The 22,384-nt window shown below is 44.2% G+C and overlaps 1 protein-coding gene across 1 annotated transcript in view; it reads left to right on the top strand.

Moving 5' to 3' along the window:
• Positions 1-7,041: 7,041 nt before the first annotated feature.
• The window catches only part of ASPM (assembly factor for spindle microtubules), a 60,128-nt gene continuing 44,785 nt past the window's right edge, over positions 7,042-22,384 (top strand). Inside the window, 3 exon segments of the mRNA NM_001206506.2 lie at positions 7,042-7,338; positions 14,799-14,942; positions 15,095-16,586. Coding sequence (NP_001193435.2) covers positions 7,042-7,338; positions 14,799-14,942; positions 15,095-16,586 — 1,933 coding nt within the window.

The following is a 22,384-nucleotide window of genomic DNA, read 5'->3' as shown; positions in this document are numbered from 1 at the left end:
CTCGTAGTGATGCTTCTGAAGGCCTGCTTGACTTTGCACTCCAAGATGTCTGGCTTTAAGTGAGTGATCACATTATCGTGGTTAAGTGGGTCATTAAGATCTTTTTTGTGTGTAGTTCTGTGTATTCTTGCCACCTCTTCTTAATATCATCTGCTTCTGTTATGTCTATACTGTTTCTGTCTTTTATTGTGCCCATCTTTGCATGAAATATTTCCCTGGTATCTCTAATTTTCTTGAAGAGATCTCTAGTCTTTCCCATTCTATTGTTTTCCTCTATTTCTTTGCACTGATTACTGAGCAAGACTTTTTTATCTCTCCTTGCTAGTCTTTGGAACTCCACATTCAGATGCGTATAACTTTCCTTTTCTCTTTTGTCTTTAGCTTCTCTTCTTTTCTCAGCTTTTGAACTGTGGTGTTGGAGAAGACTCTTGAGAGTCCCTTGGACTGCAAGGAGATCCAACCAGTCTATTCTAAAGGAGATCAGTCCTTGGTGATCTTTGGAAGGAATCATGCTAAAGCTGAAACTCCAGTACTTTGGCCACCTCATGCGAAGAGTTGACTCATTGGAAAAGACTCTGATGCTGGGAGGGATTGGGGGCAGGAGGAGAAGGGGACGACAGAGGATGAGATGGCTGGATGGCATCACCGACTCGAGGGACGTGAGTTTGAGTGAACTCCGGGAGTAGGTGATGGACAGGGAGGCCTGGCATGCTGCAATTCATTTGATTTAGGTTGTTTATTGACTATGAGGGTTTCATTCTCCTTGGATGGCAAGCATTCTTCCATGAACCCCACAATTCATGGGGTTGTAAAGAGTCAGACACGACTGAGTGACTGAACTGAACTGTGAGGGTCTGAGATTTTATACAACTAAAGTTTTATTGGAACACATTAAATGAGCCCATTAATTTACACATTTTCTATGATTGCTTTTACACTACAGTTCCAGGAGAAATTGTGTGGCCTCCAAAGTCTAAACTATATGGTGTCTGGTCCTTTACAAAGAGGTCTACCATCGGGGATCTAATCCAAAGAACCAAACAACTCATTGTGACAAGCAAACTTCTGTTATCAAATCAGTGGTGTCCAACAGCTTGGGGCTGAGTGGGTCCAGAGTTCACAACCTGCAAAGATGACTTGGGTCCTGTAATATCTCCTCCTCCCATGCTGCCTCAGTCTGTACCTTGGGATGGTGGGGGTGTTCCTTGAGCATTTCATAAAGGAATAAAAAGCCTGGTTAATGGAAGAATGTTTGCCATCCAAGGAGAATGAAACCCTCATAGTCAACAAGAGTCTGAATTGCAGTACTTCGGTGCAATCTCAAGAATGACAGAATGATTTCTGTTCGTTACCAAGGCAAACCATTCAATATCACAGTAATCCAAATCTATGCCCCAACCACTAATGCCAAAGAAGCTGAAGTTGAACCCTTCTATGAAGACCTACAAGACCTTCTAGAACTAACACCAAAAAAGATGTCCTTTTCATCACAGGAGACTAGAATGCAAAAGTAGGAAGTCAAGAGATACCTGGAGTAACAGGCAAGTTTGGCCTTGGAGTACAAAATGAAAGCAGGGCAAAGGCTAATAGAGTTTTGCCAAGAGAACGCACTGGTCTTAGCAAACACTGTCTTCCAGTAACACAAGAGAAGACTCTACACATGAACAGCACCAGACGGTTAACATCAAAATCAGATTGATTATATTCTTTGCTGCCAAAGTTGGAGCAGCTCTATACACTCAGCAAAAACAAGACTGTGAGCTAACTGTAGCTCAGATTATGAACTCCTTATTGTAAAATTCAGATTTAAATTGAAGAAAGTAGGGAAAACCACTAGACCATTCAGGTATAACCTAAATCAAATCCCTTACAATCATACATGGAAGTGAGAAATAGATTGAAGGGATTAGATCTGATAGAGTGCCTGAAGAACGATGGATGGAGGTTTGTGACATTGTACAGGAGGCGGTGATCAAGGCCATCCCCAAGAAAAAGAAATACAAATAGGCAAAATGGTTGTCTGAGGAGGCCTTACAAATTTGCCATGAAGTGATGGGACCAGATGCCATGATCTTAGTTTTCTCAATGTTGAGCTTTAAGCCAACTTTTTCACTCTTCTCTTTCACTTTCATCAAGAAGCTTTTCAGTTCCTCTTCACTTTCTGCCATAAGGGTGGTGTCATCTGCATATCTGAGGTCATTGATATTTCTCCTGGCAATCTTGATTCCAGCTTGTGCTTCTTCCAGCCCAGCGTTTCTCATGATGTGCTCTGCTGCTGCAGCTAAGTCGTTTCAGTTGTGTCCGACTCTGTGCGACCCCATAGACGGCAGTCCACCAGGCCCCGCCATCCCTGGGATTCTCCAGGCAAGAACACTGGAGTGGGTTGCCATTTCCTCCTCCAATGCATGAAAGTGAAAAATGAAAGTGAAGTCGCTCAGTCATGTCTGACTCTTAGCGACCCCATGGACTGCAACCTACCAGGCTCCTCTGTCCATGGGATTTTCCAGGCAAGAGTACTGGAGTGGGGTGCCATTGCCTTCTCCCGATGTGCTCTGCATATAAATTAAATAAGCAGGGTGACAATATACAGACTTGATGTACTCTTTTTCTGATTTGGAACCAGTCTGTTGTTCCATGTCCAGTTCTAACTGTTGCTTCCTGACTTGCATATAGGTTTCTCAAGAGGCATGTCAGGTGGTCTGGTATTCCCATCTCTTTCAGAATTTTCCACAGTTTATTGTGATCCACACAGTCAAAGGCTTTGGCATAGTCAATAAAGCAGAAATAGATGTTTTTCTGGAACTCTCTTGCTTTTTTGATGACCCAGCAGATGTTGGCAATTTGATCTCTGGTTCCTCTGCCTTTTCTAAAACCAGCTTGAACATCTGGAAGTTCACGGTTCACGTATTGCTGAAGCCTGGCTTGGAGAATTTTGAGCTTTACTTTACTAACATGTGAGATGAGTGCAATTGTGTGGTAGTTTGAGCTTTCTTTGGCATTGCCTTTCTTTGGGATTGGAATGAAAACTGCCCTTTTCCAGTCCTGTGGCCACTGCTGAGTTTTCCAAATTTGCTGGCATATTGAGTGCAGCACTTTCACAGCATCATCTTTCAGGATTTGAAATAGCTCAACTGGAATTCCATTACCTCCACTAGCTTTGTTTGTAGTGATGCTTTCTAAGGCCCATTTGACTTCACATTCCAGATGTTTGGCTCTAGGTGAGTGATCACACCATCGTGATTATCTTGGTCATGAAGATCTTTTTTGTACAGTTCTTCTGTGTATTCTTGCCACCTCTTCTTAATATCTTCTGCTTCTGTTAGACCCATACCATTTCTGTCCTTTTTTGAGCCTATCTTTGCATGAAATATTCCCTTGGTATCTCTAATTTTCTTGAAGAGATCTTTAGTCTTTCCCATTCTGTTGTTTTCCTCTATTTCTTTGCATTGATTGCTGAGGAAGGCTTTCTTATCTCTCCTTGTTATCCTTTGGAACTCTGCATTCAGATGTTTATATCTTTCCTTTTCTCCTTTGCTTTTCGCTTCTCTTCTTTTCACAGCTATTTGTAAGGCCTCCCTAGACAGCCATTTTGCTTTTTTACATTATCTTCCCTGGGTATGGTCTTGATCCCTGTCTCCTGTACAATGTCACGAACCTCTATTCATAGTTCATCAGGCACTCTATCTATCACAGTACCTGACAGCTATTTCTTGCTCATTAGATTTAATCAGCAAACATCATCAATATAATGGACTGGCAGACGGGGCTGACTCTGCTGGAAAGTGAGGTTTGTAGGAAGAATTACAAGTTCTCAGCCTTTAAAATTTTACCGAAATTACTTTGCCAACAAAGGTCCATCTAGTCAAAGCTATGGTTTTTCCAGTGGTCATGTATGCTTGTGAGAGTTGGACTATAAAGAAAGCTGAGCACTGAAGAATTGATGCTTTTGAACTGTGGTGTTGGAGAAGATTCTTGAGAGTCCCTTGGATTGCAAGGAGATCCAACCACTCCATCCTAAGGGAGATCAGTCCTGGGTGTTCACTGAAAGGACTGATGTTGGAGCTGAAACTCCAATAGTTTGGCCACCTGATGTGAAGAGCTGACTCATTGGAAAAGAACCTGATGCTGGGAAAGATTGAGGGCAGGAGGAGAAGGGGACGACAGAGGATGAGATGGTTGGATGGTGTCACCGACTTGATGAACATGGGTTTGGGTGGACTCAGGGAATTGGTGATGCACAGGGAGGCCTGGCGTGCTGCGGTCACAAAGAGTCGGACATGACTGAGCAACTGAACTGAACTGAACTGAAGATACATTTTCACAGGGTTCCACTTTCTCCCCTTAGGTAAGAGGCTGGCAGGGTTGGGTGTTTAATTAGTGCTGCCACATTTACCAGAAGACGTGGGCTTGGTCCTTGGCCATATGTTCCAGGAGACCACAGGGAGTGAGGGGCTTCTTCAGAGCTCCTATCCACACATTCTTATTCTCAATATATATTCTTAGTGGTACCTTCATTTTCTTTTTCTCTATGTATTCTCTCTAGGGTGTCAGGTAAAACCAGATGACACTAAGCTTGGACAGTGTCCAGTGGATAATTTGAGGACTCAGGATGCTACCCCACCCTTTGGATTGTCATGGTGTGTTTCTTGCTAGTAAGAGTTTATCCCTGTGCTTCTCAAATATGAGCAACTCAATTCAGAATTCTACCTGAAGAGGCTATTTCCCAAGGCCAGTGTTGTAACAGCCAAGGTCACTAAGGAAATAGTTGGCCCTCTCCAATTTACTGTAATTCAAGGAAGCTTAATAAAGGGACTATTCACAAAGATAGGTCTGGGTTGCAGGGAAACAAGCAATAGGGTCTTATCCTGGGCCTAGTGATACTGTGGTATCCCCACATCCAGATCTCCAATAGGAGAGGGCACCTCTCCAGCTACATATGACTTTAATGTGGAGATGGAGCCAGCCCCTGGTGGGTAGGGTTGGGGGGCATACCCTGGCTTACCTCTTTGACTAAAACAGATGTCACAGAGTAAGAAACCTATGGATGTAGCAAATACAGAACACAGCCAGCGTCTCACAGCCAAGAGCAGGCTGGAAAAAGGTGAAGGGTGGGAGTGGAGGGCAAGCAAAAAATATCCAGTATAGTTCATTTTGGGTTTTTAAAAACTATGCATCAACAGCATTGCTTTATGAAGAGAAACCTGTAAGGGGAGAACATATAGAAACAAAATGTGTTCCTATCATGTTAAAAAGGATTGAGACAAACATTTCAGTGACTTAAGCTTGCTGCTGCTGCTAAGTCGCTTCAGTCGTGTCTGACTCTGTGCGACCCCATAGATGGCAGCCCACCAGGCTCCCCCTTCCCTGGGATTCTCCAGGCTTAAGAGAGCCTATATTTGCAATGTTAATTTGATGAATAACATTCACTGTACAAAATATAATAAATATAAATTAAGTGTATTTAAAAGTTACTGTCATTCATTCAAACATTTTGGTAAAAATGTATGTAGTAGCATTCTCCTTGTGCATCAGTCTTGAAGGATTTTTTAAGAAACCTCCATAAACACGTTTGATTAAATATCATTGAGGTAACAGGGTTCAACATCAGGTCAAATTGGGTGTCAGTGAATACAGTTTCCTATCTCACTTTCCTCATTTTGGTTTTCCTTTCAGGGAGTTTTCTTTTCATGTATTCTGTGTGGCTGTATGCACATCCACAGGCTATTTTTTAAAGTCTCCTCCTGTCTTTAGCCGAGAAGGCGATGGCACCCCACTCCAGTACTCTTGCCTGGAAAATCCCATGGACGGAGGAACCCGGTAGGCTGCAGTCCATGGGGTCGCTCAGAGTCGGACAGGACTGAGCGACTTCACTTTCACTTTTCACCTTCATGCATCGGAGAAGGAAATGGCAACTGTTCTTGCCTGGAGAATCCCAGGGACGGGAGCCTGATGGGCTGCCGTCTATGGGGTCGCAAAGAGTCGGACACGACTGAAGCGACTTGGCAGCAGCACCTGTCTTTAGAGGCAGCGCGGGCAGCGGGGACAGCAAGAGGAGCCTAGCCTCCGGTGCCCCTCCTGGCCTCGCCACTCCCAGCTGGCTGAACGCCGGCCTCGCTCTTCTGTGAATCGCGAATAACGGTCCCTTCCCCCAGGGTAGAAGGGAAGGTGGAGATAAATACGTGCAGGGCTTAACACAACCCCTGGCAGAGAGTAACATGTAGGCTACAATCATTACTATCAGATATATACAATTTAAATGAAAACCGAGAAGTTATCTGTCGAGGGCCATGCCCGTAAAGACCACCGCTTATGAATTACTGGGAATTTCGGGTTTTGTTTGTTTACCTGGTTTAGCTCCCAGAATCCCGAGGTAAGAACCAGCAGGTAAATTACTGAGCCACTGCAGCGACACCACGCACTGACGTCAGCACGTTCGCACTAACTGTACATTTAATTTTCATTTTCCTCATTTTCTCCCTTTTGGGCCCAGGAAGTGGCAGAGGGATCCCGGGCGAGTACATTGATCTCCCTCAAAGTACTGTGAGGGAATGACTTTGCCGGCAACCGCCAAGACAGCTGCATTTCCGGAGGAAGTGCTGTGACTCTCTTCGCTTCCACCAACCTGTTCACAAAACCGATAGGCGAATTCCGAACCTGAGCCCCGGCCCTCAGAGGGAGCCCAGACCCAGCTGCCATAGCCCTCTCCTCTGCGAGAGCTACCCGTCACCGTCGCCGCCACATTTAAATAAGGCGCCGTCTTCTCATTGGCTGGCAGTGCTGCTCACCGATTGGGCCCGCTCGGAGGTGGGCGGAACCAGGGCAGCCCATTGGTGGAGGCGGGAATTTTAAACGGGGCAAAATCCCTTCTCAGTTCGCGTCTCTCTCCAGTTTGAGTTTGTGCGTCCGGACGCCTTCTTGTGTCCTGGCAACTGGACGAGAAAGGGGGCGAGTTGTTTCTCGATCCCCGCAGCTCCTCGAGGGGAGGCTGTGGGCGTTCTTGCGGAGGCCGCTCGGAGCAGCCGGGCGTACCCAGAGGCCTCGATGGCGACCTGGCAGCGGGGTAGCGGCTGCTGGGAGCGGAGCCCGCCGGAGCCGAGGCCGCGGGCGGGGCCGAGGGGTCCCCGCGCCGAGGAGGAGGCGGCGTCCCCGGCCGTCCTGTCCCTCAGCCACTTCTGCAGGTCGCCCTTCCTCTGCTTCGGGGACGTGCGCCTGGGAGCCTCGCGGACGCTGCCCCTGATCCTGGACAACCCCAACGAGGAGGCGGCCGCCGTGTGGCTGTCCCGCGGCCCCGCCGCCGAACGCGGCTTCACGATCTGGCCGAGCGCCTTCGTGCTGCAGGTAGGAGCGGGATGCGGCCTCCCCGCCGCGCTCCGGGACCCGGGCTCGGAAGGGGCAGGAGCGGACCTGAGTAAAAGCCGAGTGATTCCCTCAGACTCTGGTGAGCCCCTGTCCCCGGGGCAGGAGGAGCCCGGTGGGCGGGGACCTGGCAGTGACAGCGCCCGCGCCCGCGCCGGGCATCCTTCGGAGCACATTCCTGCCTTCTGTGATAGAGAAGAGTTTCTCATTGACTTAGGGCCTCGAGAAGATTGGCAGTTCTAGAGGAGTGGATGGCACGCTTACAATTAATATTCTTATCTTTCATCTACTCATCCATCTATCCATCTTCCTGTTTGCATATAAGATTGCCAGGAGTACTCTGATTAGAGCAGGGTTTTTAAATTGCTTTCTATCAGTCATCTTAATATGCGCTTTAGTTTCTAAAGGGAAACTGAGTCCATGGAGTGTCAGAGTAACTACTCTTCTGGTGAGCTTCGTTTTGGCCAAATAGCGACAAAATAAAAAACACTTCTCAGGGTCGTTTTCAATAAGTATGCACACTTTATTATTTAATCTTTTTTTTTTTCCTTTGCTGTAGTGTAGTTTTAATGGTGATTCAAATTTAAATTTGTAACTGCTGTTTCAAGGATTTCCAGGGTAGCTTTTCTGCATTACATTCGCCACAGTAAAGCTCCCATTCCTGTCATCAAAATCCAGAATATTTACATCCTTATTTGGACTGCAGTGGTCTTTCCATTGGTTAGAACCTCTGAAAGTGTGAGAAGAAGAAAAAAAAAAATTAGCTGAGGGAGTCCCACTCCTTGTCTAAAAAACCACTTCCTAAAGCAGTGATACAAGGCTCTAAGCTGAGGTCCATTGACTTAAGCACTTGTTCAGCTACAGTTAAGAACCTGCCCTTCCTCTCTAGTTTATAAACTCCTTGCAGTTTATAAACTGCTTGCTTTTCTTTTTGTGGGAAAACAAATACTTGCTTTTTCTATCTACACTATACTTCTGCTTGTTCTTTTTTGTTTTGTGGGACTAAAGTTTTTGAATTTTTTTTTAGAGTTATACTTTTATATTATGAAAGTTAACTGTTCTTTTAAACCATATGTTTGTGATGTTTTATGGTTTCTGCTTTAAAACAAAGCTTGTCTTTTATTAGCTGTTGATTTCCTTCAGCTTCAGGTTTGGGTGTGTTGATTCCACTCAACCACTAAGATAATACATACAAACATAATGTTTACCTTTTACAAATTGTTCTCAAGTCTGTTGCCTTATTTAATCCTTACAACAAACTCATGGAGTCATTATTTACATTAGAGGATAAGGCACTACTGTCAAAGGGTTTGTGTGCAGTGCATCAGAGTTAGGCAGCTCGGTTCAGTATTCTGAGTCTCTCTTTTCTCGTCTATTAGTTGGAAGCAATGCCAGCTAAAGCTGTGCATGGTGCTCAAATGAGAGAAAGCTTCAAGCAGAGATCTTGACTGTGTCCTGAATAAATGTTCCAGTCTTAATTTTTAATGAGGAAGTATGCTCAGAGGGTGGAAAACATTTACACATGGTTTTATTCTTGGCGATTGACACAGTTAGGATTCTCATCCAGGTCTTTAAATCCCGTGCACTTTCATTTGTATTGATTCAAAGACAGGAGGCATGGTTCCTTCCTAAAGACATATGTTAGGAGGATGAGGGGAAATTCTAAGAACAAGGAAAGCTGCATCAGATAGGCACCAAGAAGGATGGGATGTTTTGAGGAGACTGGTGGTTCTAAATTTGAGGGCATCAGAATCAGCTAAGGGTAAAATACTTGGGGCCCCTCAGAGTCTGATTCCATATGTGCAGAGGACAACTAGAATTTGCTTTTCTCAGAAGTTCCCAGGTGATGCCTCTGCTACTGGTCCAAGGACAGCATTTTGAAAAGCACAATAGTAGAAAATACCTATGTGAACATCCCTTATCTAAAACACACCCTTGGTGAATTAGCATGTCACCATACACCTAAGCAGCATTTCTCCGAGATGCCTCAACCACTCACATCAGATTTGTCTGGATTGCTTGTAATATGGGAGATTTCTGCTCATCACTCCACACTTGCTAATGTGAATCTCTGGGGGTAAATACAGAAAACTGCATTTTAAACAAGATCTTTTGTATGCAGATGGCATCTCAAGAATCACTAGGTATTATACCTGCCAGAGAGTGACTTCACAGTTACTGTAAAAATATGTCTACAACACAATGTATCTAGGCCTGAAAAGGAATGAAGGACCAGAGACTCATTCAGGATATTTTTTGCAGAGCAGATTTATGGGCAGCCCTTTTCAAGGAAAAAACATTTTTTTTGGGGGGGGGTATACTTATCTATTTTTTTCCCATGATACATTAAAAACTGTATTTTTCATGCATCTGCTTTTTGCCAGGTACTGTATGAGACACTCAGCTTATAAAATTGAGGACAAAGGGAAAAAAACTTTAAATGGTTGTTCTCTTACTCTCCTAATCATGCTTTTTAAAACTTTGATAATACTGGTGTGCTAGAATCTGCCTGTGACGGCTGTCCTGTAGGGGGTGTGTCATTTGGGCCTGAGTCTTCATAATGACAGTCAGTTAAAATCACCACCCGCCACAGTAAACACCTCCCTTGTAGCTCAGTTGGTGAAGAATCTGGCTGCATTGCAGGAGATCTGGGTTCGATTCCTGGGTCGGGAAGATCCCCTGGAGAAGGAAATGGCAACCCACTCTAGTATTCTTGCCTGGAGAATCCCATGGACAGAGGAGCCTAGCAGGCTACAGTCCACAGGGTCTCAAGTGTCTGGACATGACTTAGTGACTAAACCACAACCACACTGAATGGAGTTCAGCTCTGTGTCCATCCTGGCTGCATGTTACCTCCTGGTGAGCTTTGAACAACCGCAGGTACCAGGACCCCGCTTCAGCATCACTCCTGGGAGGACATGGGGAGGGCCAGGGCATCTTTACCTTCCACAAACCCCTCAAAGTGATTCCTGTAGCCAGGTGTGCAAATAATTTAACTGGACGGTTTAACAGACTCATTGGTGCCAGTTATGGGAATATGAGCTTCTGCTACAGATGAGTAGAAACTAACATGAGGCCACTTGCGCTTCTTTAATAAAACAAGCTATCCTTCTTCTATCTGCAGTGAGTGTGATGCTATTTTGATCTGACTGGAAGACTTGGATGAACTGGCTTAATAGCAGCCCCAAACCTGACTCTCCTCCCTCTTCACCTCTAGGCTTGAGACTGTTCTGTTCATTGCACTTAGGGCCACCAGGGGGCGAGCCAGATCCAGTTAATAACCACGCACCTTCCGTTGTCACTGGCTACAACTATCATTTTCTGATTTGTCACTAATAAGGGAGTGTGTAAACAAAGACTGCAGAATCTTAGGACTTGAGGGAAATGACAAATGATTCTGTTCACTGATTCTCGGCTTTTAAAAATTTCCTCCCCAAGGAGAGATGCAGTACACATTTTAAATTGCTATCCTGACTTTCTAATGTCTCTCTTAGAATCCAGATAAAATAGTATCACTCTTGTCTCAGACACTCGGCAATGCTTCTGTTCAAAAAAATAAACAGTGACGCATAGACTGCCGTTACTGAAGGTATTTAAAAGAAAATATATAACAGATCGGTTCCCTCATTTGTTTTGTTTGAGTTACTAAGAGGTTGAAAGCAAGGGGGAAATCCAAATGAAGACTTACCAAGGGGAAAAAGCAAAGTGCTTCATGTTTTATCTCAGTTTTTATACCTCTGAGAGTATTTGTCTCCATAGAAAGTCAAGTTTTGTAGATAGACTATCATCATCACAGTCCAAAAGCAGGTATCAGTTTTAAATCCCTTTTAAGTGTCTCTCAGAACTGACTTGCTGTCAGTGTCTCAATCTATGGACTGTTACAGATTAAAGGAGGACTTCCTCATGGGAGAGTGGATGGAGGAGGAGGAGGCAGGAAAGAGGAAAGGGGAGGAACATTTTGAGCATTTGTTTTCCCAATGTACTCTCCTAGGTTACAGGATTAAGCCTTCAGTTAAGGATAAAAAGACTTGAACTTCATTTTGGTATGCCTTAAAGAAAATAGGCACACAAGCAAAACAAAACCTCTGAAGCCAAATGTACACCTAAGTAATGTTTGCAATGTTTCGATCTGCTAGAGAGTGTTCTAATATGCAGCAGTCCTCTGCTGCTCTCTCCAGCCTCACATGTCGCAGGTCATCTGCCTTCTCACTACTCTTAAGCCACACTGGTCCTCTTGTCTGTTTCTGGGGCTGTCCTACGAGGCAACCCTAACTGTAACCCTAACCCTCTGGTTCCCAGGCTATGCATGTGTTGGTACCTTCTGAACTGCTTCTCCCTGACAGCTCAGTTGGCAAAGAATCCACCTGCAATATGGGAGACCCCGGTTCAATTCCTGGGTTGGGAAGATACCCTGAAGAAGGGACAGGCAACCCACTCCAGTGTTCTTGGGCTTCCCTTGTGGCTCAGCTGGTAAAGAATCCACCTGCAATGTGGGAGACCTGGGTTCAATACCTGGGTTGGAAAGATCCCCTGGAGAAGGGAAAGGCTACCCACTCCAGTATTCTGGCCTGGAAAATACCATGGACAGTCCATGGGGTCTCAAAGAGTCGGACACAACTGAGCTACTTTCACTTAGCTCTATGTGTCCAGCTCATTCTTATACTTTGTTTTAGCTTAAATATTATAATTATTATAATCTCTGATCAGCCCGTTAGCGATTATAGTTCCCTACACTGTTGCTGTGCCTCTCAACCTTTGTTTCATTGATGACAGTACTGGGGACTTGTATTTTTGTACTTATCTTTTTATTTAGATTTTGTCATTTCTTTTATTGAGCAGAATATAGTGTCCATGAGACCAGAGGCCAAGTGTGTTTTTCATTCACTCAATAATTTTGTCACTTAAATATGTAACATATGCCCCCTCTGTGTCAGGCACTATGTATGCCATTAGGCAGTCAATAACCATTTGTTCAATAGTTCCTTCTTTAGAAGGAACTTCCCCTTTTAAATTAAAAAAATTTTTTTATGTATAAATTGAGAAGCAAGTAGTAAGAATTCACACTCTTGAATTTATCCTAAACAGACAATTTCATCTGAATCTCAGTGACAATGAAATTTGAAAGATAAGCCCATTAAGTATAAGCAGATCTCAGATATTGTGGGTTCTCATCCAGACCACTGCAACAGAGTGAAAATCATAGAAAAATGAGTTACATGAATTTTTTGGTTTCCCAGTGCATATAAAATTTATGTATACACTATTCTGTAATGTTTTAAGTGTACTATAGCCTCATGTTGAAGAAGACAGTATATGTATCTCAACTAAAAAGACTGCTACTAAGAGATACTAACAATCAATTGAGCCTTCTGCAAACTATGCCTGTTTTATGGTTCTTAAGTTCTGACCTTGATGTTGGTGGCTGCTGACTGGTCAGGGTGGTGGTTGCCGAAGGCTGGGGTGACTGTGCCAATTTCTTAATGTAAGACAGCAGTGAAGTGTGCTGCATTGATTGGCTCTTCCTTTCACGAATAATTTCTCTGTAGCCTGCAGTACTGTTTCATAGCATTTTCACCACAGCAGAACTTCTCTCAAAATTAAAAGTCTCTCCTCGTCAGCCTTGCTCTGCTTTCCCAACTAAGTTTGTGTAATATTCTAAATCCTTTGTCATCATTCCAATAATCTCCATAGCCTCTTCACCAGGAGTAGATTCCATCTCAAGAAACCAGTCTCTTGGCTCATCTGTACGAAACAACTTCCCATCCATTCAAGTTTTATCATAAATTGCAGCGTTTCAGTCACGTCCTCAGATACTTCTAAATCTGTTACTGAGTCCACACTTGTACTGCTCACCATGCAACAGGCTAATAATCCTAGAGACCAGCTGCTGGGGCAAGGAGTAGTGACTTTATACGGAAATTCAGCTGACCAAAAAGACAGTGGACTAGTGTCCCAAAGAACCATCTTACCCTAGTTAGAATTCTGGCTGCTGCTGCTGCTTTTTTTTTTTCAAGAGGAGGGTACATGATTGGTTGGTAGAAACTTCTTGGTGTCAGAATCCTTTGTTCTTGCAGCTGTCCCTATAGGTCGGGTCATGATGTTCCCATAAACCCCTAACAGGGCAAATGCTACAACTGTCTTGTTCTTCAACTTTTTAATCTCTATCTTAATGGGAAAGTGCAACACGTAAAGGTCAGAGCCTTGAGAATGGGCTCTCCTGTATGTTTCAAGTTACCTCCAACATTCTTAACTTGTAGGAAAGCAAGGGAATACAAAGTTTAAAGTAAAAGAAACAGATCTGCTGCGGAGTGGGATTTATTCTTCCCTCTTAAAATTCAAGTTCTCTTGCTATTTCTAACACATCTGCACCTTTGCTGAAGTCTTGAACCCCTCAAAGTCATTCTGGAAGACTGAAATCAACTTCTCCCAGATCCCTGTTGATGCTGACATTTTGGTCTTTTCTCATGAATCATGAATGTTCTTAATGGCATCCAAAATGGTGGATCACTTTCAGAAGGTTTTCAATTTACCTTTGCCAGATCCATCAGAAGAAGCACTCTTCATGGTGGCTATAGCCTCATGAAATGTATTTCTTAAGATTTGAAAATTGAAATTACTCCTTGTTTCTCTGGGCTGCAGAATTCGTAAAGCTTCCTGAACCTTGATTACTTCATCTGTAAAACATGTATCATGACAGTGTCTGCTTCCTAGGGATGTGAGATTCAGACTAGTTATGTTAGATAACCTGAAACTAGGCCTAGAGTATCAATAATGATGCTATGGACTTTAGAGAAGCTCGTGGAGAGCAAGGAATTTAGCTGATCATCTTTACATTTCTTTCTGAAAATGTCTTTCTCATATAAGGCATTTATATTTGAAATGGAAGTTCTGTACATAGTCTAAAGAAGTGGAAATAATGTGATTAAATTTTTTAAAACCACTGAACTAAAATAAAGTGATTCGTAGACTCTCTGTTCCACTGCTTTCATATACAATTAAGAGTTTATTATAATTTTATCTTGTTGTGAACTTTGTTATTACGGTAGCCTTTTTCCTTAGAATGAAATGAGATAGGATAGGAAGATACATTTGACTTGTTAAATGTTGGTGAGTAACAATTATTAATCCTCTACTGTATTCTCTCTATTGATGGGGGTGTTAGTTGCTCAGTTGTGTCCAACTCTGCAACCCCATGGACTATAGACCACCAGTTTCCTGTGTTCATGGGATTCTGCAGGCAAGAATACTGGAGTGTGTTGCCATGTCCTTCTCCAGGGGATCCTCCTTACCCAGGGATCGAACCTGGGTCTCCTGCATTTCAGGCAGGTTCTTTACTGTTTGAGCCACCAGGGAAGACCCATTTGTATATAATATAGAATATGTTTGTGTTGTTATACATCACTACTGTTATAGTAATTTAAAATGTGTTCTTTTGGTTATAGCCTAAAGAAAAAATTGTTGTTTCTATTACCTGGACACCGTTAAAAGGAGGCCGAATAAGAGAGACCATAACATTTCTTGTAAATGATATTCTGAAACACCAAGCTATATTACTAGGAAATGCAGAAGAGCCGAAAAAGAAAAAGGTAATAAGTTTTCATCATTCTGTATTTACTCTAGGAAATAATATGTAAAATCATTTTGTTCACAGGTCTCTTGAAGTAACATTCATAATATTGCTTATAAGTAGTATTCAATAGTTATCAACTTAATCTGTATGTTTTGCTTATTTTTGCAGAGGACTCTTTGGGATACTATTAATAAGAAGAAAGCATCAGCCTCTTCAAGACATAACAAGAAGGCTTCAAATATTCAAAATGTGAATAAAACATTTAATGTTTCCCCCAAAGCTGACAGAGTTAGGAGCCCACTACAAGCCTGTGAGAATCTGGCTACAAATGGAAACTGTTCCCCACCAGAAAGCAATCCTTTAATCCTTGAAGAAAATAAACTCCCCATATCACCTATCAGCCCCGCTTCCCAAGAGTGCCACAGGGGGACCTGCTTGCCACTTCCTGTTCGTCGATCTACAACCTACACATCCCTCCCTGCTTCTGAAAATGGGGGACTGGTGAAAGCAGACGGTGCCAACACTGCAGAAGATTTTCATTTTAATGAGAAAGGCATAACTGAAACCTCCTTTGACTCCATAGACAACGTTAATAGTCAAATTGAAGAGAATGGTAAACTTACTCTTACCCCAAATTATTCTTCAAGTTTGAACATCACACAAAGCCAAGGACATTTTCTAAGTCCGGATTCTTTTGTGAATAATAGCCATGCATCTAATAATGAACCAGAATTCGTGAAGTGCCTCTCACCAGATATGTTTGTGAAAGGTAATACAAGGCCTGTGATTTTGGAATCAAAAAGGGTACATGAAATCTGTCGGAAAATTCTAAGTCCAGATTCTTTCATAAATGATAATTATGGACTAAATGAGGATCTAGAAACAGAGTCCATCAACCCAATTCTCTCCCCAAATCAATTTTTAAAAGATAATATGGCATATATATGTGTATCTCAGCAAACATGTCAATTGCCATTATCAACTGGACATTTTCAGGACTCACAGCCTCCTCAAGATGAGAGAAAAAATGCAGCTGTACCTTGTATTTCTGAATGTCAGCAGTTAGAATCTCCAAAAGCTACTTTTGAAGCATCCAAAGCTTTAGAAGTGATGTCAAACTCTTACACTTTTAAAAAACAGAACCAGCCTAAATTTTCGGCAGTTCAGGATATTTCTAGTCACAGCCGCAAAAAACCTATTAAGAGACGCCCAATACTTTCTGCCACTGTGACTAAAAGAAAGCCCACTTGCGCTGTAGAAAACCAAATGGAGACTGTTAAACCAAAGGCAAAAAGATGTCTCAATGTCGTAGTGGGTGACTGCAAAAAGGAAACAGATGATCAAAAAGAGAAAGATGATTTTCATCCTTTTCTTCCAATTAGAGATTTAATACAGAGTAGACCTAAGAGCTCTAAAAACATAGTAACTCCTCCCTGCAAGGTAGCTTCAGTTGCTCGTAAAAGAAAGAGTGAGGGACACACAGGAGATGAAAATGTGAGGATAACAGTTACAGAATGCATGGAAGCACAAGAGGTCAAAAGGCCCCATTTTTCTCCTGTGGAGTCTAAAACATCAACTGTTAAACACACAAAAAAAGTGGTAACCTCCTCCTTGAAACGTGTTAGCCACAGAGAGAAATTAAACCTGAAGAAGAAAACAGGTGAGTCTCATTCATAAAATCTTTCATGAAAGTATACCTATATGGGGAATAGTTTCTATTTCTTTTGGTTTAGTAAATTGCTATTGAGAAGCTTGAATCAACTTGTACTTTTCATTCACCGGTTGGCTTTAGTGGAAGATGAGTCAGACATAGAGTAGGGCCGAATTCTGAAATCACTGTGATCTCATTCTTATTTACATTTTTGATGTTTCATTCATCATGGTTTTTCTGCAGTAATTTTTAAAAACTATTGTGTTAAAATGCTTTCTTTATATATATATATTTTTTGTCTTTATATTAAAAAAATTTTTTTAACATATTTGTTTATTTGGTTGTATCTTAGTTGCAGCATGCGAACTCTTTTTTTTCCCCGAAACTTTAAGTTTATTTTGTATTGGGGTATAGCTGATTAATAATGTGGTGATAGTTTCAGATGAACAGCTGAAGGGACTTAGCCGTACATTTACATGTATCCATTCTCCCGCAAACTCCCCTCCCATCCAGGCTGCCACATAACGTGCAGAGTTCCATGTGCTATACAATAGGTCCTTGTTGGTCATCCATTTTAAATAGAGCAGTGTGTACTTAACTTTTCCAAGGTCCCTAACTATGCCTTCCCTTCCAGCAGCCGTGGTTCATTTTCTGTGAGTCTGTCTCTCTGTTTTGTAAGTGCATTGATATGATTTCTTTTTAGATTCCACATATAAGGCATGTCATAAGATATTTCTCCCTCTCTGTCTGACTTACTTCACTCAGTATGACACTCTCTAGGCCCACCCATATTACTGCAAATGACATTGCTTCATTCTTTTTAATGGTTGAGTAATATTCCATTGTTTGTGCCACATCTTCTTTATCCATTCCTCTGTTGATTTAGACTGTGTTTCCATGTCCTGGCCACTGTAAACAGTGCTTCAGTGAACACTGGGGTGCATGTATCCTTTTGGATCATGTTTTTCTCTGGATATGTGGCACACAAACTCTTAGTTGTGGGAAGTGGGATCTAGTTCCCCAACCAGAGATCGAACCTGGGCCCCCTGCCCTGAGAACATGGAGTCTCAGTCACTGGACCATCAGGGAAGTCCCTATGTGCTTGTCTTGCTGACAGAGTTTTTTGCTCCCCCTGCAAGTGTTGCACCCGGGGAAGTACTGAGCGTGCCTCACCTTAGTCCAGGCCCCAGAGTGAGGGCCCAGTGCACACCTGGCCCCCGTCACACTGTCTGAGGGGGCGCAGAGGGGGCCTTCCCCCAGGGACATCGTTCTCCTTAGCCTCTACTTGGCCCTTATTTGGGGATGAAGACAAGGCCCCCGAACTCCTCTTTCCTTTAGGAGGAACCTCACCGTTCCATCCCCAGCCCTCACCCATCCCACCCCTGTCTGCTTCAAAAACTGTCAGGACTAATCCCAGACGCCTCAGATGCCAGTCAGGGTCCAGGCAGGAAAACAAACCACACAGGCTACGAAACAGATAATGTAAAGGGATCCCAGGACTCACAGGAAGTGTCACACCCACTCGGGTACTTGAGCTCATTTCTCTTTGTACACTCCCCAGTTGGAATCACCTTCTGCATCTCCCCAGCTCTCTGCGTGCCTGTGTGCCCTGGACTCACTGCCTTCCTTCACATCCAGCTTTGCTGAATGCCCCCTCCTCCTGTTCCCGCCCTGACCTGGCCCTCTCCCGAGAACATGCCTTCTCTCCTGCTCCTCTGACCGGGAACCTCCTGGGACCGTGGACCACCCACCGTCTCATACCTGCTTCCAGACTGTTGCTTCTCCTTTCTTCCCGGAAACAGATGACAAGAAAGCAAAGGGCACAGATAGCTGGAAGCTCAGTTTCCATACCACCTCACCTTGAGTTCTCCTTGTTACAGGGAGAGATGACTGAGAATTTTTATATTTGGCTCATAAGACCTTCTCTAAAACTTCTACTTTATGATGCGTCTTTATGATTTCAAGATCCTTGAAGGAGATCCTTCCAGTACCCTGGCCTGTGAATTGCAGCCTCCTTAGGCCACACTCTTAGAGCATCTCCCTCGCTGGGATTTCAGCGTTTTCTCTAAAAGCCAATGAATCCACCTCCATTTCCCCAGTCCTCACCCCTGACCTGTCATCATTTTCTCACTTGGCTTGGCCTCCATGGCTCATCGTAACCCCTTGTTCCGTCTTCGTGCTTGTCTGGCACATTCCAGTTCCCAGGCCAGCTCTGTGCCTGAACCTTGCTGGACCGTGACCGCTCATCTCCCGGAAGCCCGCAACTCTCCTCAGCTCTGTCGTCCTGCTTTGTTGACTTTCTCTCTCTCTGCTGCAGACTACTGCCCCCCTCCCTTTTTGTCCTGAAACCTCGAGCACCTCCTTCCTCCTCTGAGGACAAGGCAACAGCAGCCAGTGTTTACTGCCTGCGTTCCCCGCAGCCCCCGCTGTGAGTGCCTTGCTGATAGCGCCTCTCATAGCTACAGCAGTCAGACTGAGTAGACGTCATAAGCACACGTTCAAGTCAGAAAACCTCCGCATCCAGAAGCTGAGTCTTTGCCTGAGGTCACGGGGAGTAAGTGGTCAGGCTGGGGTTCCCCCATGCAGGGGGCTCAGGAGCTGGTGCTCTGATCCTCACCTACACAGACAGCATACTTGCTGCCTCACTGAGGATGCAGAGGTGTTGTGGAAAGTTCCACAGCATCCATCACCCGCTGCGTTCCCATCCCCTGCTGCCTCCCTCCCGTGACAGCCTGAGAAGTCTGTGCACCGGTCAGGCGGCTCTTTCCTAGTAACAGTAAAGACCCCAGCCGTCTACACAGTCGTTGTTTTAGCAGCTGCCTTTCCCCACGTCTCCAGGGTTTGACTCCCTATCAGGTCATTTCTGATTCATGCAACAGAGTGCTGTTCTTACCTCCATCTCCCCAAAAAACAAAGACTTCTCATTGATACCACATATCCATTCACACCCGGCATCTTTCTGCTTTCTTGTAAGCAACACTCCTTGAAAGAACCTACATGTTCATTTTGTGATAGTTCACTGATTCCGTATACTTTTCCATGTAAACATTATGCTTGAATTAAAAGGTGCTTTTTAATGTAAAAGAAAATAATCACTTTGAAAGATGCTTTTATTAGCTGTTTCTAGATCTCCTCTTTGTTGAAGTCACTTCAACCAGATTTTGATGACTCTAGTAAAACCTTGTTTTGTCAAGGTCATCAGCACCTCCACACTGAATCCAGAGGTTATTTCTCAGTCTTCATCTTGAACTATTAGGCAACCTCTCTCTTCTGGGACCGCTTTACCCTGCCACTCCCACTTCCTCCTGGTTCTTTTCCCGCCTCCCTGGGGGCTCCTCTGTGTCTGTCGCTCCAGCCTCTAAACTTTGAGGTACACAAAGACTCAACCACTGAAACTTTTTCACACTTTTGCTCATTCCCTTAATGCTTTCAGGCCGTCTCACAGCTTTCAGTACTGCCTCTACATGGAGGCCTTCCAGCTTTACATCTTTAGGATGGACCTTTCATCTGTAGACTCGTTTATCCAGCGTCTTTTATTTCCACTTGACTGCCTAGTGAGTGCCTTTAATTTGTCCAAAAGCACCCCTTGCATCCCCAGTCCCGTGACATCTTCCCTGGTGTGTCGGTCCGACACACTTCTGTTATGATCTCCTCTCAGCTCAGGCCCCACACCTTGGGGTGTCCCTAAGTGTGCTTCTCTCCTACCCTTTCTCTATAAATTCAGACAGTCTGCCTGATTCTAAACTCAGTCCCTCAACAAATCCTGTCTTCTTTCCAAGTACATTCAGGACTGGGTCACTTCTCACTATCACTGACGGCCCCATCCGAGCCTATGTCTCTGCAGGTCCCTGTCAGATCTTGCCTTCACCCTTGCCTTCTCTGGAGCCCATTTTCCACTTAGCTGCCAAGGCAATGCTTTTAAAATAGTCATCAGTTGGATTCTAACATGCTCCACTTCTATACCCCCGCTGGCCTTTCATCTCACTGGAAGCCAGGTTCTTACAGTGACGAGCAAGACCCTGCAGTGTCTACAGAGAAAGAAGTCAGTTTTTCCAGGTACGTTTATTCAGCTCTGATAGGTCCCTGCCACGCGCTATGCATTGTTCTAGGCTCTGTGGATACTGGGAGAAAAGACCTCATTCCTGTCCTCAGCCGCTCCCGGTCCTTGGAGCTGTGCCCAGGGAATCATGAAAGCACAGAAGGGGAGGCACTTTACTTGGCTTTCTGGGAAAGACCAGAAGCTGTGAGACGTTTCCAAGGAAGTCTCCCACAGAACAAAATGGTTGTAGGCAGAGGGACTAGCCTGTGCAAGCCTTCAGAACGAGGAACTCACATTTTTAATTTTAGGTACGTTAAGACGGAAAGAAACTTATAACCGAATAGATATTATGTAGCAATGTGGTCATATTCCTTATTTTGACAATTGGCATGGATTTGCAATTCTTCTAAGTCAAAGCTGGGCAATTTTTCTCTGAAGGTCTAGATAGTAAATATCCAGTTTTTGCAGCTCATGTGACCTCTGTCACAACCAGTGGGCCCTGTCATTGCCGACGGGGAAACAGGCACAGACAGTGTGGACATGAGCGTCTGTGACTCTGTGCCAAGAAGACTTTATTTATGGACACCAAGATCTGAATTTCATATTGTCTTCATGTGTCATGAAATCAAACTGTTTGGAGGTCTATTTTGTTTTTAACTAGTGTTCATAAACATGAGAACTTCTTAGCTTGCAGACTGTACCCAAACAGCTGTGGGCTGGATTCTGCCCTGGGCCTTAGCTTTCCCCCCTCTGGCTTTATTATTAATATTAGCTCCTGGTTTGTATGGAACAGCAGCACAAGCTGGTATGAAACCCACCTTTGAGGGAGTGAACTGCGTTAGGACGGGCTGTTTTCCTCTGTGACTTTCCCTGTAGGTACCCCCAGCCCCATCATCTACCTCCTGTAGGTACCACTTACCATCTACCTCCTGTAGGTACCCCCCACCGTCTACCTCCTGTAGGTACCCCCCACCGTCTACCTCCTGTAGGCACCCCCACCATCTACCTCCTGTAGGTACCCCCCACCATCTATGTCATCACCTGGGTGAGGTCTGGGAACCTGTCAGGGTTCTCATTCTCCATCACTTGCCCAGTCAGTTGACATTAAGCCCTGTTGCAAATTCTGCTATGAAAACAGCTCTTCTCTGGTTTTGTCTCCACTGCTTCTGTGTTCCTTTAAATTCTCATCATAACTGACTTAGGCCCCTGGGATTGCTTCCTTTTCGCTTCCATCTCTAGTCTTGACTCCAGTCCACTGTCCATTCCATCTTCTGAAATACATGTGACAGTGTGACTGCCTGGACCTTAATCCTTCACTGGCCCATAGGGTACTTGGAACTGAATTACAGTGCAAGCTCTGAAGCCATACTGTCTAGCTCAGCTACCTACTAGCATGTATGACCTTGACCAAGTAGCATAGTTGCTCTAAGCTCCATAAAACATGGAAAATGATGGTGCACTTCTGATAGACTTCTGGTGCTGACTACATCAGTAACCTAAATTACAAGACTCTGGGAGTGCCTGGCGCAAGTATTCAACTACTGGCCATCACTGTTATTTTTCATATTTTTTAATTCCTTTCTTCCTCTTCCAACCCCTTTTTTGTCTTGCTTTTCTTGTCTGTGTTCTTGGCTCCGGGCACCACCTTGCAGTTCAGTCAGAGGCCCAGTTCCTGGTGTGTCACGTTCATTGCAGGGTCAGCCCAGGGGCGCTCCCACCAGGAGGCTGTCTGCCTTCCAGGTGACTCAGCTTTCCCTCCCCTTGTCCC

The sequence above is a fragment of the Bos taurus genome, chromosome 16 (assembly GCF_002263795.3).
Source record: "Bos taurus isolate L1 Dominette 01449 registration number 42190680 breed Hereford chromosome 16, ARS-UCD2.0, whole genome shotgun sequence".
NCBI classification, from domain to species: domain Eukaryota; kingdom Metazoa; phylum Chordata; class Mammalia; order Artiodactyla; family Bovidae; genus Bos; species Bos taurus.
The sequence above is the reverse complement of the archived record's forward strand: the minus strand, read 5'-3'. Positions and strand labels throughout refer to the sequence as shown.